The sequence below is a fragment of the Ochlerotatus camptorhynchus genome, unplaced genomic scaffold (assembly GCF_037179485.1).
Source record: "Ochlerotatus camptorhynchus isolate MF236.1 unplaced genomic scaffold, CSIRO-AGI_Acam_v1.1 ptg000082l, whole genome shotgun sequence".
Taxonomy (NCBI): domain Eukaryota; kingdom Metazoa; phylum Arthropoda; class Insecta; order Diptera; family Culicidae; genus Ochlerotatus; species Ochlerotatus camptorhynchus.
In genome coordinates, this window is record NW_027040572.1 from 3,278,678 (window position 1) to 3,295,713 (window position 17,036).

General features: G+C 41.1%; 1 protein-coding gene across 1 annotated transcript in view; it reads left to right on the top strand.

Moving 5' to 3' along the window:
• Positions 1-1,707: 1,707 nt before the first annotated feature.
• Positions 1,708-17,036, top strand: part of sti (sticky) — a 45,377-nt gene continuing 30,048 nt past the window's right edge. The window contains exons 1-4 of the mRNA XM_065217960.1: positions 1,708-2,123; positions 2,665-2,762; positions 2,830-2,976; positions 4,020-5,854. Of these exons, the coding sequence (XP_065074032.1) occupies positions 1,877-2,123; positions 2,665-2,762; positions 2,830-2,976; positions 4,020-5,854 (2,327 nt within the window). The 5' untranslated portion in view covers positions 1,708-1,876. The remainder of the gene's footprint in view (positions 2,124-2,664; positions 2,763-2,829; positions 2,977-4,019; positions 5,855-17,036) is intronic.

A 17,036-nucleotide genomic window follows, 5' to 3' on the forward strand; every position in this document is an offset into this window, starting at 1 on the left:
TCTATCTACTCAGTGTGCGAGCAGCTAGCCACAGCACAACACAATTTTTCCTGCAGCGTAGATAGAGCCGTCCCCTCGGTTAAAAGTGACATTTCGAAAGCTATTTTCTATTTTCGAGAAGAACGCAGCCACAGTTGTCAAAATTTAACTTCTTGTCCGTCAGAAGTAACCACGCTCAGATAGCAAGGTTAATCGATAACTTTCCATATGTCAAATTAAACTCATGGCTAAAATAATCCACCAAATGGTTTAGAGCCTAAATCTCAATTTTAGATGGTTAAAAAATCTGATGTCAGGGAATCAATCTACAAAAAAACTTTTTTCATCTTCTCGCATCGCATTGCTCTGCACCTTTTTGCAGGAAATCTTCTTCAAAATCATTATCTATCTTATTCCTATCTTTTAAGCGTGAGTGCATCTCATAAAAGCAAAGCAAAATTTTTTCTGAATCTTAGATCGAGGTTTCACATTCATCTAGTGATGGCCAATTTTCATTCGAATATTCGATTAACGAAAAGTAAAATATTTCTAATCGGATATATTATCATGCCATTAACTTCCCTAGAGGATCATCACCCATCGTTTCAAACATGTGCTGCACTCTCATTGGTAGAAAAATGACAGTACAGCAAACAAAAAATAGTAATTAAAAAACGGGACATCTCTGATTTTGATGCGCAAAATTTCATCTCCACCGAGGGGGCAGCAAAACCACAAAATTACCTTGCATTCATTGGATGAAAGGGACCGTAAAGTAGGACACTAATAGAGAATTCGTTTATCATTCAGTTCCAACCTGGATCGGGTATCAAGATAGGTGAATCCAATAGAAACTACGCGATCGTTTCATTCTCTGGTGTTGTGGTGAATAAGGGAACCATCAAAAGAGTGATGAGTGCTGAAATTTTCGCCGTGAAGCATAAGAAGAGGAAAATGTTTTTACCTTTTATGATTAATTTATCCATCGCAGGTGCTTGTAATCATCATCCACATGGAATATTTTATTTGATCTGGCTGGTGCTTCCACATATTTTTGTTAAGAAAAGTGAAGATTTATAAATCTACCCCAGCGATTATGATCTTCCGGATTTTTAATGCGGTGTTATTTGAGCTGTAAATCCGTTCAAATATGTGAAAAAATTAAGACCCCTCCCGATGGAAATATGCAAGATACGCATAACAATATGCGTTAATTTGAGATATTATGTTACATCAAAATGTCATTTTGATGTAATCAAACGATTTGGTTGACGTTACCTCTCATAATCACCTAGCGCACTCTACATTGGTGGTGCACAGAAACAGCCTATTGGGTCTGCTTGTTTTCTGAAAACGTCAGTTTGCTCGTTTGTTTTTAAAACCTATAGATAGCTCAGGTTGAGGTTCGCACTGACAAAAAAAAATCGGTTTCGCACTGGGTTGGAACTGCTTTCAACCCGATAATAAACGAATCGCTATAAAATAGAAAGTTTTTCTTCCGAATATTTCATCTTAGTATTCTTCTAAGGCTCGATTTCACAAAACATGAAAAAAAAAAAAAAATATATTTTATTTTTAATATTTTTATTATTAACTAGTGGCATCCCCCTCGTTTCACTTGTTCGTCGATTTTTTCGCTGCCGGTTCTTCAGTTCCGATTGGATGGCAACACTTGAAGGATTCACTTTCTGCAACGGTTTTCGGTTCGCGCACTAACCTCACTCGAAGCAATCGGAATAAACAAACGGGAAAATCGGTCGAAAATGTCCCGGGGTTCGCGTGAAAATTAGTGTCTGTTCGTGAAAAATGTATTTTAAATTAACAAAAAAAGACTTCATATTGTGCGTTGTGAGAATAGACTACTGACGCGGGTGATTTTTATTTTACTTCTGTGAAGATGAATACCAAACAACGGATAAGCGCGCGCACTGCGCGTCTGAACAATTTCATTCTCGGCCGGTCGGTTTCTACAGCGGCCGCAGAATATACCGGTCTGAATCCGACCGACGATGGATATGGATCGGTAATGGATAGTGCCCTTTCCCGGGAGGGGCTACTGGATTCGCTGTTTGTGCTGTACGAGGAGTGCAGCAAGGATGTCATTAAGAAGAAGGATAAGAATGTGGCCGATTTTGTCAACAAATGTAAGTAGGGATGTCCCTGTGTTTTGGCTGTGTTGGGTTGGTTCTGAGGCTGATTCGTGTTGTTCAACAACTGCATGAATAATTAAACAATAAATTATTACAGTAATAATCGTTATTTAATTCACTTATTAACATCAGAAACTTATACGTTTGCATGCATTTTAAAATGACGAAGATAAGTTTTTTTTTAAAGAGATACAATCTATTCGATTCTCTGTCCTTTTTACAATTATTACCTAACAGTTTACCTATCTTTCCTTGTAAAGCTAATAATCTTTCGTGTTATTAACTAACTATCTGAGTATGTAAGTAATTAATAATATTTCATCCTTTCATGCACCGATTCAGCGGAGTTGTTGACATACCCTCAGAATCGTTAATCGTACTTAGATACCTACCTGCATAGTAATGTGAGTTACTGTACGTTAAACCCTAAGTCTTTCACTCTTCATGAATTAGTACTTCACGTAGAAAAAAGCAATTAATGAGTATGTAGCATATACAGCTTTATTAAACATAAAACCGAATTATCTCATTTCAGATCGGCCAATCATCAACGAGACTCGTACCATACGAGTCAACGTGAATGATTTCAATGTGAAGAACCTTATCGGCAAAGGATACTTTGGAGAAGTTCATGTAAGCCTATTGCACAAAGCTCCTACCTAATTTTCCATCAATGTTATAGCCAAGTTGTATATTTTAGCTCGTATCGGAATCTACCACCGGTGAGGTGTACGCGATGAAGAAGATGCGCAAAGCGATGGTTACTTCTACGCAGATTCGCGAGGAGCGCGACATTATGGCCTCGAGACGGTCGGACTGGATCACGTCGCTGCAGTATGCGTTTCAGGTGGGTTTGCTGTTGTTTTCTTTTGTCCCCTTCTTTGCCGGTGCCTTTTCGCGTTCTTGCGTTCGCGCTGCTGTGTCCCCTTCGCCTTTGAACAGGATAATTCCCGTTTGTAGCAAATGTTTGTGTTGTGTGGCATGTAAAGCATAATACAGCAAGGGGAACATCTGCTGCAGATGCATGCAGTTATACATGTCTTGCTTGGTGATCTGAAGCAAACCGGTCAGTGTCACTTAAATCTGTGAAGTGGTTACTCATGGGTGAGTTATTTGTTGTGGATCTTAACCTTTGACGGTCGTTATGGATATCATTCATGTGTGATGGAAACAAACTTTTTTCCACGTGCTTCTCAGGGGAATTCTTCAATAGAATGCTTTCTTGGCTTTTTTCTTAATGAATTTCTTTAAATTTTTTTTAAAGCTTCATGAACATATTTGAAAATCCGTCCGTGGAAATTAAAAAAAGGGAACTAAAAGGAAAGATTCAGGTCATGTCCGAAAAGTCTCAGGGTAATTCCACAGGAATTCCATAAATATCCGAGAAACGTCAGTGGCAAGTTCATAGTATTTTACCTAAACTCTTAACCCTTCTGAGTGTGACGATGATGCTAAGGGAAGATGCGTAGATGATGTAGTGTTTTAGGGTGACCAGCCATGAACAAAAATGCGTTACAAGGGGGAGGGAAAGGATCCAAAGATGGTACTTCATCAAACGTAATCAAACGTTTAACGTGTGTTTACGTTTCATGAAGCACCAATTTTGGTCCCCTCCCCATTGTAGGGTATTTTTCTACATGGCTGATCCCGCTACAATGCTGCGTCATTTAAGCATTTCCCCTTACCGTGACGGGTACACAAATTCGGGCTATAAGATAGAGCCAAATAATGTCCTGCAAAGTTGCAGGTTGAGATAAGCCTCGGGGAAGAGGTCAATCTCTGATTAAAAAAAAACAGCGATACGATAAATTTCATGGACAATAATTCATTAGTAACAATGCCAACTGATCTGAGAGACATTTAAAAAATCATCTTCTCTTCCTTTTCCAGGACCAAGAGTGTCTCTACCTGGTGATGGAGTATCTTCCCGGTGGTGATCTGCTCAGTCTCATGATCCGCATCGGTGTATTCGACGAAGAGTTGGCCCAGTTCTACGTGGCCGAACTGACGGAAGCCCTGCACTCTCTGCACAGCATAGGGTACGTCCACCGTGACATCAAACCGGAAAACATCCTCCTGGATCGCTTTGGCCATCTCAAGCTGGCTGATTTTGGCAATGCAACGGCCATCAACAAGGATGGTAGCGTGACAAGCATGACACCGGTCGGAACACCGGATTACATCGCTCCGGAGTTGCTGCAGACGCTTTCCACCCTGACCAAGTCTTCCCGGGGCAATCACGACGTAACGTGCGACTTCTGGTCCATGGGAATTATCGGCTACGAATTTATAACCGAGACGACACCGTTCCACGACGAGAACGTTAACGAAACATACTCGAGGATTTTATCGCACTGCGATGGACGTTTCGCAAAAAAGTTGGAATATCCCGCACACGTTTCCATTTCTGCGCATTATCGAGATCTACTTGATCGGTTGGTTACGAAGGTATCCAACCGAATAGACTACAAAGAAATCAAGAAGCATCCATTCTTCAGTGATATCAACTGGGAAAAGTTAAGATACCGGATTCCACCGATCATTCCTACGGTGAGCAGCGATGACGACATTTCCAACTTTGAGGATGTTGATAAGTCGCTCAAGAGAAATGCTTTCATCAACAAGCCGACCTATCCGATTTCCAAGGTCAACGACTTCAGTGGGCAAAACCTTCCTTTCCTTGGCTACACGTACGTCTATGAGGAGGCAGATCCCGCTGGAAAGTATCGGGATACGGATGAGCACATGGCAACGACACGACTTTCACACAAGCTTAAGGAACAAGATCGAGTGATCAAAGATCACACGAACGAAATTCATCAACTGCAAAAAGCCCTGCTGGAAAAGGACCGTAAAATTGCAACCATCAATGCTCATAGCAAGATTTTCGGTGAAACCAAGAAAGAGCTACAAAATCTACAAGAACTGTTAAAGTTGAAAACGGCCGAACTGGCTGCGTCGAAGACTGATATTAAAACATTAAAGAATCGATTGAAAATCGAAGAAGAGCAGCGTGCAAAGAACGATGCCACGATAGCGGATTTGCTGAAGCAGACCTATAAAAAATGGGAACGGGCTAAACAGAGTTCGGATCAAAACTATGAGAAGCAAATAGCCGAGAGGCGAACTGAGATCAGTACGCTGACTGAGAGGTTTCGAACGCAGACGAATGAGCTACGGTCGCAGGTGGAGGAATGCTCACAGCTGCAACAGATGGTCGAGAACTATAAGGACCTGTTGAAAAAGTCCAAGAATCAGTTACTGGCGGACAAGGAGGAGTACGATCGCAGTCACACCCAACTGCTGGCGGCGTACGAAGCGAAGAATGTGGAACTGAAGCAAAAGTGGAAAGCGGAGAAGGAGTTACGTGTCAACCAGGAGGAGCAAGTGCGCGAACTGCGAACGCGTCTACAGGAGTACGAGAATAACGTGAAGAACGCGGAACATTCGCATGAGAAGTTCGTGGATAACATCAAACGGAGAATGACCATTCAGATGGAAGAGGCGAAGCAAGTTTCGGATAAGATGAGCGAAGAAATGCAACGGAAGTGCGAAAATCTGCGGAAGGAGATCAACAAACTGCAAGAGCAAAGTGTTTCCAGCAGTGCCAACAGCAGCAAGCGAAGTTCGCTGCAGGAGCAGGAGTTCCGGAGTGCTAATTCCAGTATTCAGTCGTTGAACACGCACGTGGAGGAGCAACTGCGGAATGATTTGATCAAGGCGAGGTGAGTCATTTGTTGTTGTTGTTTTTTTGTATGGCATTATACATTTAAAATTTATACCATCTAAGGGTCAATTGGGTTCGCTGCAATGGGAAGGAATTACCACCCATGGTCAAGGTTTAGTTTGCATTTGACTTGAATGTGGAAAGGAGGAGTCACTTTCGCGTTCATGCACATGAACGTTAGTACTCTAGTAGTGATGGTTGAATTGCTTTTTTGTATTTTAAGTGTTAGGTTGGTCATCTGCTGTTGAATTTGATTGTAACATAAAATAATCGGGAAAAATTAATTTTTCGCTCTAAATATCTGAAACGGGGGCTAAATGTCCTATCAAGCGGTACTCCATAGAGTACAAGCGTAACTCGAAGGTGCTCTTGAAGGTTTCCGAGAATAACATATCAATGAGGTGGTCATTGTGGACGGTCCTAAACATAACATTCATAGTCATATACACCAGTGCTGTAAATTTTCATATCATTCGATTGAGGATGATCCAATATAACCATTCAATCAATTCTGTGTAAACAAATTCTCACATGACCGTAATTTGAAGAGCCCCTTGCTCATTCAAAGCTCATTGTCACAGTCAATTGAGTCACTCACTATCATTTGATACACGACAGTGGAGTAAGGCTAAATTAAGGTCGATGTCGACCCAATGTCGTGTTGTTGTCGGGTCAATTTTGGGTTTATGTCGGGCCAACATCGGGTTGGGGTTTGATAGAAGTCAGGTTGGTTTCGGGTTGGCTTAGCTTTTTCGCCGGAATGTCGACCAGAGCTCCGTTTGTGTGTATGTTACACTCAATTGAATGATATATAGCGTTTCTCAAATGAGAATGATCCATGCCTTCGTCAAATGACTAAGCAACTTATATCATCCATTCGGAGGAGGTCCCCTTTGATAGCGAATAGCTACTTTTCTCATCTTTATCAAAAAGGATCAAATGATTTTGAGAATTTACAGCACTGATATTCACTACATCTGTTGTTAACTGGTAAAGCAGATCCATACAATCCACGTGTTGGTAACCACAATACCCATAATGTAATCGGTGTCTATATAGAAAATCAAACATAGGTGGAACTGATAATTGACTATGAGTAGTTAGTGCATAACTGGATGGGCAGATGCGTACCTTCCTTAATAGCATCAACATTTTTTTTTAACTTTATTAGAGAGATTTTTAGCCGTTGGCTAGTTCATCTCTATAAAATGGGAGGCCCCAGAGGGGGGTTCTGCTAGCAAATTTTGTTACGGAGTTGGCTTAAAATTCACATGTACTCAAATAGAAGCAATTAAAATAGATTCCAGTAAAAAGACTAACAATACAGGCAACGAGAAAAAAAAAGAAATCTGGTACATCAAAGTTAGGTAGGCTTCTGAAAGAGATCGGAGCTCCACCGTAGGAGGGGTAATCCCCCGTACGGTAGAGATGTACCGTCAGCCAAAAGAAAGTTAAAAGGACCTAAATGTTGTTGTATAACCCAGCGTCCTTGAGGAAATAAATAACTGTCGCTAAAGTGGAAGGTTCGTCACTCAGTATGTCCCTAATGCTGTTGAGAAGTGAGTACTGCTCCCGTAGTTGTTGGTATTGCGGACACAGGCATAAAATGTGTTCCACCGATGCAGTGGTTCCGCAAACGTAGCACATTCTGTGGAACTGCGTCCCACCAAAACTATGTGAGATCCTTGTATGGCCTGTCCTAAGACGAGAAACCATATTCTGGTCCCGTAGTTTCGACATATCCGTCCACTTGCTTGTCGTTCCTTTGATTCTTCGGATGAAGAGAGATTGGGATTGGCACCACTCTGCTTCCCAGGCTTCCCACATTTTGCTGACTATCCATCGCTTTATGTCCTGTAGTGGCACTTCGTCGGTGTAACGGGGGCCAGCTGGTCCAGACCCTGCCAGGCTGTCGGCTTCGCTGTTGCCTGGGATACCGCAGTGCCCAGGGATCCAGGAAAACACCGTGTTGGGAGGTGTGGCCTCCACAATACCCTGTATCCAGGGGTGAGTCATGGTCTCCGATGTAAGGGCTTGTATCACGCTGTACGAATCGGATAGCACCAGTATGGGCCGGTCCGAGGGTGTTGTAACGGCAACAAAGATGACCGCAGCTTCAGCGGAGAAAACCGAGCATTGTGGTGGTAGGCTGCTACTCATCGGGGCTGAAATTCCGGCTACTCCAATTCCGACCCCGGCTCGGGAAAGCGATCCGTCTGTGTATATGTGGGCATGGGTTGGATAGTCCGAGCCTAGCAGTTCGACTATTGTTCTCTTCAGCGCTGCAGAGTTATCTCCAGCCTTGAACCTGCTTTTTATCCGACTATTGATTTTTGGTGGAGGTATGCGCCAACTTTTGTCTCCGTACCAGTGGACCTTGGCCACTGGGGGGAGCTCCGAATTGGCAGTCATGCGGAGGAGTCTGTTCCCCTCATCGAGAAGAAAGATCCTGTCATTTCCGGAGGTCATTGCGGTAAAGGCAGCGGCTTTCGTTGCAATTGCTGCGGTTATACGATGGCGGCATCAACAAATTTGTAATAGGGTCTTCATTCATTCCTTTATTCAACGTCGGTCTCTGTTCCGCAATCTAGTGCCAATCACCGACATGTCCGTCGGTGATTGACGCTAGATTGCAGGACAGAGACCGACGTTAAATAAAGGAATGAATTAGGACCCTATTGCCATCCATTGACGGCAATCGGATGTGCAGGAAGGCAGCTTCCACACCTGCGTAGGATATCGCACCCATTCAACACACATGGGCCGACGGCTTTACTTCCCTTCCGAAGGAAGACGTGACCAGAGATTTTTATGCCTCAGAAAAATCCCACCGACCTCGGCTGGGATTGAACCCAGACCCATTGGGGTGAGAAAGCAGTCACGCTACACCACCGGCGCCGACAAACCCTGGCCCACCTCGTACTGGAATAAACTATTTTGCTTATTAAAGCGCTTCTATAGGACGTTTTCGGAAGCTTTTGACGTCTATATGTTGACAACAACAATAACAATAACAGTATTTTTTTTCAGTTCATAAAACGCTCTTGTTTTGGAGACAGTCACCATGAAAGAGGAACGTAGAAAAAAAATCCAAAAAGCTTCATGTTAGATAGCATCTTCAACCAACTCTGAAAATCGCAAACTTCGCAAATATATGATTTGGTAGAGAATTTGCAGCTGCGTCCAGAAGACAAAGGTTTTCGTCACTGACAAAATGATGAACTCGGAGATTTACAAAACTAAACCTTCATTCAGTCACATGATGGTCCGGTGACATTTTGGCCGGATCTTGTGAGTTGTCACTACAGCCGGGAAGTACAACAATGATACAATGACAACGGAGACAAGGTTGTTTCGAAAACCCTCAATCCGCTTAATTGTCCCCCGTTTCAGGCCCATTGAAAACTACTGGGAAATTATGAAGAGGAAACTGAAGGTTAAAGGTACAGCCACCAAAACGGCAGCGCAGATGAAAAATTGGTGGGATAAAATCGCCAAAACAGTGGACGAGACCGTTGTGCGCCGCTTGATGGGTTGTTGGGAAAAGTTGGAGAATTCCTTCGAAACCGCGACGAATAAGGGAAGGTCCATTAATTATGTCACGCAAATTTGGCCTATTTTCAACCCCCCCACCCCTCCCCCCTTTGTCACATTTTTTTATATGGACCTTAATTGTTTTTTTTTCTAACGCTCGTCACAGTTTCCAAAACCCCCTCCCCCCTAAAAGTGTGACATAATTAATGAACGATCCCTAATTCGTTTTATTTTTTTTCTTAAAATATAAGGAATAGTATGCACTTGAGTGAAAATCCGTTAAATCCGTTAATTCAAATCCGCAATAGACCTAAATGATGTTGTTCCATTGATAAGTATAGGCCATACTTTAATTTTTTTGTCCTTGATTTGTTTTCCGTCGATCTTGTTTTCCGTGCTGAGCACCAATACTACCGACGCCAGGGAGGCAGCTCCCATACCTGGACCCTACCTATTGACCCATCAACTCATGAACCGGGATCAGAGATTCTACCGTTCATATGCAATCGTTCATATTTTTGCTTAAATTCCGTATTTCTTTTTTTCAAAATGGCGTCTTTGACATTTTTCAATACATTGTAGCACGAAAACGGCAGTTCTGATCGAAATGACGTCTGATACAAAGTTGTTGAGAAAAGTAAAGTCTTTCTGGGAAAATATACATGGTATATTTTTCAATAGTAATTTTGAGTACAAAATCCAGAAAAGCTGTAAGTGAACGTTAACATGTTCGTATGCAATAAATAAATTAAACAATAATGGGATATGTGCATCCTTTATGGAGTGTAATGAGAAGCATGCGAACAACCAAGAGTGAAAGTAGGAAATGTTTGCCATAAAGCCATCAAACCGCAGCACAGTGGGACCATTCTGGAAAAGACATCCTGGAAGTACCAGCATTCAATTTTTCCTTCCAGAGGTAAGCACACTTACTATTTATCAACTCTTTTACAATGGGTCAGCAGGTTTTTTTTCCTATGTTGGGGACATAATACCACCGCAACCATCACTTTGATCTATTGTGGTGTATCGTCTTTTTATTTATGCCAAAACGTAGTGGTAAGCCACTATTGTTTGAGTAACTACCACTACTGTTGTAAGCAATTATCTCAACCAGGTAATACATTCCTTATGAAAATATTACCTGATTGGGAGCATCAGCCCAGATTTCCCAAGGTCTCATCAGACCCTTACCAAGCCATCTGCATCGTTTATGAAATAGTGCAACACAGTCACACAGCAAATGTTCAGAGCTTCACTCTTTAAGTTACAAAAGCGACATTACTGGTCCAGTTGTACTGTACCTTTGTTTTTTTCCCAGTTTTTTAGCTCCATTTTTAAAGCACAAAAAGAAAGTCCAAAAAGTGGTTCACTTACTTACTTAAGGGTCCTGTGCACCACCAGCGGTGCAAAGGGCCAACGTGAAAGACTTCCATCCTGGGCGGCTGCTCGCTTTTGCCTTGACCTGGGCCCAGGTCAGATTCCTATCGACTTGCTTAATTTCCTTATTGAGGCTCCGCCGCCATGAGCCCCTGGGTCTGCCTCTGCTGTGATGTCCTGCCGGATTCCAATCCAGCGCTTGCTTGCAGATTTCGTTTCCGCCCCGTCGAAGTGTGTGGTCGACCCACCTCCACTTTCGCTCTCGAATTTCTGTTGCTATCGGCTTCTGATGACATCGACGATGGAGCTCGGCATTCGAGATCCAGTTGTGAGGCCACCAGGCACGAATTATATACCGCAGGTGTGTTCTCATCTGATACACACCACGTCTCGCTGGCGTATAACAACACTGATTTCACGTTCGAGTTGAAAATTCGGATTTTGGTGCGTTGACTTATCCATACGTTTCGTAAACTCGCAAAGGCAGCCCTAGCCTTCTTGATTCGTGCACCTATGTGTGGTGGATATAGTTGGTGTGAAATAATAATATTAAAATAAATATATAAAAACTTGAGAGTTGAGTCAAGTAATGATACACTCCATTTGAGTTGAACTAAATTAGCGTGAAGCATGACAGATGTGAGGGGAAATACTGGCAAAGCAAGCAGTGCTGGATAAACGAGGAGAAAATTTGGAATGTATGAGCTATGTAAGCTCGTTGACGACATTCTTGTAACTAACTTTAGCAGCGAAGGACATCAGCAGCAGTAGCAGGAGCAGAAGCAGCAGCAGTAACAACATCAGCAGCAGCAGTAATGGAAGCGGAGCAGCATCACTGATTTGTGAAGCTGTTGTACCTGATTAAAGGGATGCTGTTTGTTCAGACATGGCTGAGGCTGGAAACCTCGGTCAGGTCACGACACTATGTCGCTCTTGGTCTCGCCGTCCGACGCTATTTGGCTGCCAAGATATTGGAAACTTTCGACCTTCTCCACTGCTTGCACCGCTACCGTAAAGTTGGAAGGGTTGCCCGTGTTGATATCCAATGATTTGGTCTTGTTGAAGTTGATGGTGATACCCGCCGCAGAGGAGCGTTCGGCTAGGTCATTGAGCTTACTCTGCATATGAGAGCGCCGTTGTGCTAGTAGAGCAACATCATCAGCCAAATCTAAGTCGTTGAGATGCTCCATGGTGATAGGCTTCCAAAGCAGCCCACGGTTCGATACACGGTCAATTGCACCTACCATGATCTCATCGATTACGATGAGAAACAGTAGCGGTGATAGTATACATCCTTGTCTCACACCAGCGACTACCCGTATAGGGTCGGACAAGGCTCCGGTGGTTCAGGTCCAATGAATTTCGTGGATGACCCTATTTTTGCCAATTGATCAGCTTTTTCGTTCCCATCGATTCCACAATGACCAGGAACCCAATAAAGGTTAACCGTTTTTCGACAGTTGCTGTAATAGTTTAGTACATTCAGTTGCTCAGGACAGTTGCTGTAATAGTTTAGTACATTCCCACACTAGTTTTGATGTGTAAGTTTTTGATTTCAAAGCATTCAGTGTCGATTGACTATCTGAACCAATACAAATATTCGCATTTTTATAGTTCCGTTTTATGCAAATCGTTGCACATTCTAAGATGGCATATATTTCAGCTTGAAATACTGTCAGCCATTTTCCCATGGACACCGAGAAGTTAACCCCAGGGCCGGTAATTCCAGCCCCGACCATATTATCTTGTTTCGAGCCATCTGTATAGAAAATTACTGATCCAGGACTAATATTCAGTCCTCCTGCATCCCAGTCAACGCGAGTCACATCAGGAACTTGGAAATTATGGTTGAAATAATGTCGCTCGGCCACCATATAAGTGAGGCGTAGGTAATCCTGGGATTAACTATGGCCGAGTATATCCAGTGTATCATATTTGGCTTCAGACCCCATTATTTCCAAACGTTCTTTTGCAGGCCCAAAATGCATTGGTTGCTTTTCCTATTTGTTGATCAATATGTTTGTTCCAGCAGAGTTTATTGTCTAAAGTTACTCCTAAAAACTTTACTTCTAAAGATAGTGACAACTTTACGTCTCCTAGCTTAAGATCAGTGATAGAGATTTTACGTCTTTTAGTAAAAGGTACAATAGTTGTTTTTGTAGGATTGACATTCAATCCCTCATCTTTGCACCACGATAGTGTGAACTTTAATGCTTTTTGCATTGTATGTATGTATGTATGTAAGGTAGCCACCATCCCTTCAAGACTTGTCTTGTATGCAGCTCCACTTAATAGCAAGATCAATTTGAGCTACCGATCTGAATTCACTATATCGCTGTATGAAGGGCCAAAAACGGAAGGGTGGACCCGTAAGCAGAGACACTTACGCGAAATCCACGGGAATTTAAGAATCTCCTTCCAACGATACGCTCCAACAAATCGAATAACACAATTCGCAATACTTATTAAGCTTCCTACTGGATGGTTTGTTAAGAAGGGCGCGTCAATCGCCCTGAAACTGTTGGAGTAGAATTCACACCACCACAATCGAATCGGTAGGATAAAGAAAATGATAGTGTTTATTCCCTCCTAGACTCCGGCTGTCAATCATACCATCGTCCAGCTTCAGTTTGAATGATACCCTGATGCTCCCTCCCAACCCAGTATTTATTTATGTAATGAAAATATATGCAATGGAGAAATGAAGTATATCAGAACATTAAAATATGGCATAATGGAATACATTTATATGGATAATATAGTTGCTACTGCAATGAAGAAGTATTTTACATATAATAAGATGCAGCTCTACACCTCCTCAGCTCACAACAGGTGGATGCAACACTGAAATGTATAGGATATATTAAGCCATTAATTATATTTTGCTCGAATGATACTAACAATAATGCTAAAAATTGTGATGAATAACTAACATGACAAGAAATAACCTGCTTAATAATTATAAACATATAATATTATTTAATGTTTCTGCTTCATCAGCTTCATATTAATTTCGATGACTTGCTTGGGTAAACTGAAATATTAAGCTAAAGGTAATAGCACAAACGAAGTGACAGACGACCAACTGGCGAAGAAATCCATTTAAATAATGTGGTTCACTGTAATAGAATTTTTTTTGGAAGCTTGTGCCATCATCCACCAGATGGGTTAGTTTTTTTGTTTTGATTAGAACAAGTTGATTTTGTGTACAATGATTCTTTGACAGTGTGCAAAGAGTGCGTATCATTTTGTCATTTTTTATGCATTTCAGTTTTGAGTAGAGTGAAAGAGATGGAACCAAAACATTCTAGTACATTTGGTGAAAATGCTAGTTCAATCTAGTAGTAGTGTTGCCATGTGGTACAATCCAGTAGTAGTGGTGTTGCCATGTGGTACACTGAAAAATTGAAATAGCAGGTTAGTCACCAAAGTTATAAAATAAAATAAACAAGTACCGTAAAACAATGAATGTTTTTCAAATTTTATATTTTTAAAACAAGTACAGAGGATCCAAGAGTTAATTCGTTAGTAATATGTTGAACGAAAATTAAAGCATTTGCACTATTTTTTTAGTTTTGTGACCTAACTTCTGCATTTTGATTTGGGGTTACTTTGATAATGCTCGGTGAATGTAGAAAAAAAAAAATGAGTGAAACTCAAACAATTTAGTTCTTTAAATATGAAACTGTGAATGGGTATATAATCAGAAAACTTTAAAAGCAATAATAATTCAACATTGAATTTGTGATGGCTGCATCGGAAAAACATTTCATAAGTGATGGTGTGCGTGCTTTTTCAAAAGCGCGAAAAACACGAAAATGGTTTTTTAATATTTTTGTAAAGTATGTAACACATACTATATAAAACTATATACAATATCAACGGAAATACCCTAAGCTAGTAATATGGAATCAACAAGTGCATTATTACTAGCTGATTAAAGGGTGATACGGTCAAAATTTGGTCAAGGGAAAACGCGTGTAAATCGGTGAAACCGTTTATTTAAAAAATCAAATTAAATTTCTTTTTCAAGTTCAATTAGTATAAAATTCAGGAAAAATATTCAGTTAGGCTTCCGCTTTTCCAAATCCGAATTGCCGGGCCTTACGCTTGACCCCTGCCATCAGATTTTGTACAGCCACCTTGTCCACCTTCTTCGCCGCAGAAAGCCAGTTTGCCTTGAACTGCTGCTCGCCCTTAGCAGTTTTTTTGGTCTTCTTTAGGTTCCGCTTGACAATAGCCCAGTAGTTCTCAATTGGGCGGAGCTCTGGCGTGTTGGGAGGGTTCTTGTCCTTGGGAACCACCTGCACGTTGTTGGCGGCGTACCACTCCATGGCCTTTTTACCGTAATGGCAAGATGCCAAATCCGGCCAAAACAGTACGGAACAACCGTGTTTCTTGAGGAAAGGCAGCAGACGTTTATTCAAACACTCTTTCACGTAAATTTCTTGGTTGACAGTCCCGGAAGCTATGAAAATGCTGCTTTTCAAGCCACAGGTACAGATGGCTTGCCAAACCAGATATTTCTTTGCGAACTTTGACAGTTTCATGTGCTTTTTGCATTCGGTCGAAAACAACTTTATCGAATTTTCCACGGGCTATAATGACAATGTCATCCGCAAACCCAATTATTTCGAATCCTTGAGGCTTTAGTTTTAAAAGAAGGTCATCAACAACTAGAGACCACAGAAGGGGAGAAAGAACACCTCCTTGAGGACAGCCTTTTGCAGCTGTTACTTTCACTACTCACTGAATCTCCTATATTAGCTGATATTTCTCTTTTGGATAGCATTTCTACAACCCAGTTGTTTTTTTAAAACCACGATTACGTAATGGCGCTTATCATCGACGTGAAAGATGCATTATCAAATGCACCTTCAATATCAAGGAACGTTGCAAGTAGAATGTCTTTAGACGCAAAGGATTTTTCTATTTTAATAATAAGAGTATGAAGAGCTGTTATTGTTGACTTGCCTGACTGGTAAGCAAATTGTGCCTTACGTAATAGTGTATTTCTGTTTTAACATATTCATCTATGAGTTTTTCCATTAATTTCAAAAATATTGACGACAGGCTAAATTTGGTGTGAATGATTTTGGTGAAGATTTATCTCTTTTGTTCGCCTTTGGTATGAATACCACACGGACTTGTCTCCATTTTTTTGGGATGTATCCCAATAAGAAACTAGACTTGAACAATTTAATTAAATCAGGAATTATTATAGATTTACAATTTTGAATATATGCTGGAAAAATTCCATGGGGGCCAGAGGATTTAAAAAAACTAAAAGAATCTATCGCCCATTCAATTCTAGAGCTTGTAATTATTCTAATGGCAAAGTTTTCAGCCTCTTCATTTGACATATCTAGCCTACATTGTGAGACATTTGTTTCGGTAGATCTATCACGTTCACCACGGTCTGAAGATGTGGCATTTTGCATGAAATCATGATTTTGTAGTTGATCATCAGTAGGAAGGGACCCTGGAAAATGGGTTTGCATTATCAGTTCCAGAGTTTCATTTGAGTGTTCAGCAAAATGTCCGTCAGTCTTTTTGAGAGTTCCAAGACCGTTAGAATGATCTTTTGAGAGAACTTTTTGAAGTTTCAGGAGTGTTTTCTATGGTTTCACACATGTGTCTCCAATCTTTTCGCTTGGATCTACTTATTTCTCTGTTATATTCAGTTAACGCCTCTTTATATTGAGACCAGTTTGAAGTAAATTTTGCACGGTTGAACAGTTTCCTAGCTTTTACTCTGCTGTCAGCAATTACTTTTGGGTCTTTAAAAAAAACTTGCGATTCTTAGTAGCTTCAATTACAAGCATTCATTAATTATAGCTGACATTCATAAAAAAGTAATTTAAAAAAACCAATACAAATAGCAAATTGAAAAGCCTATGTACCCGAGCAGATCCGTGATTTTTGGTACATTAGTACATCATATCATGGTTGATCAAACAACGTTAATTTTGTCTACCAAAAACTACCATTTTCATAGACATTGGTAGTTTGTTTGTTGTAAACCGGTGGAATTTTGATTTAAAATCACGTTAGAAAACAAGAAAAGCGATTTACAATATTGCTATTAGAAAGATTAATTAAAAATCAATGTGTAAAGTTAGACAAGAAGAGTAGCGAACAGACGGAAACGTCAACTGCCCAAGTGATGTTGCCAGAATAGGACGAAATCGTACCTGCTCCCTCCCCTTGGCTAGTTTTTGCACCTTGCTGTTGGTGGGCGGGCTTAATTTCATGCTTTATAGTGG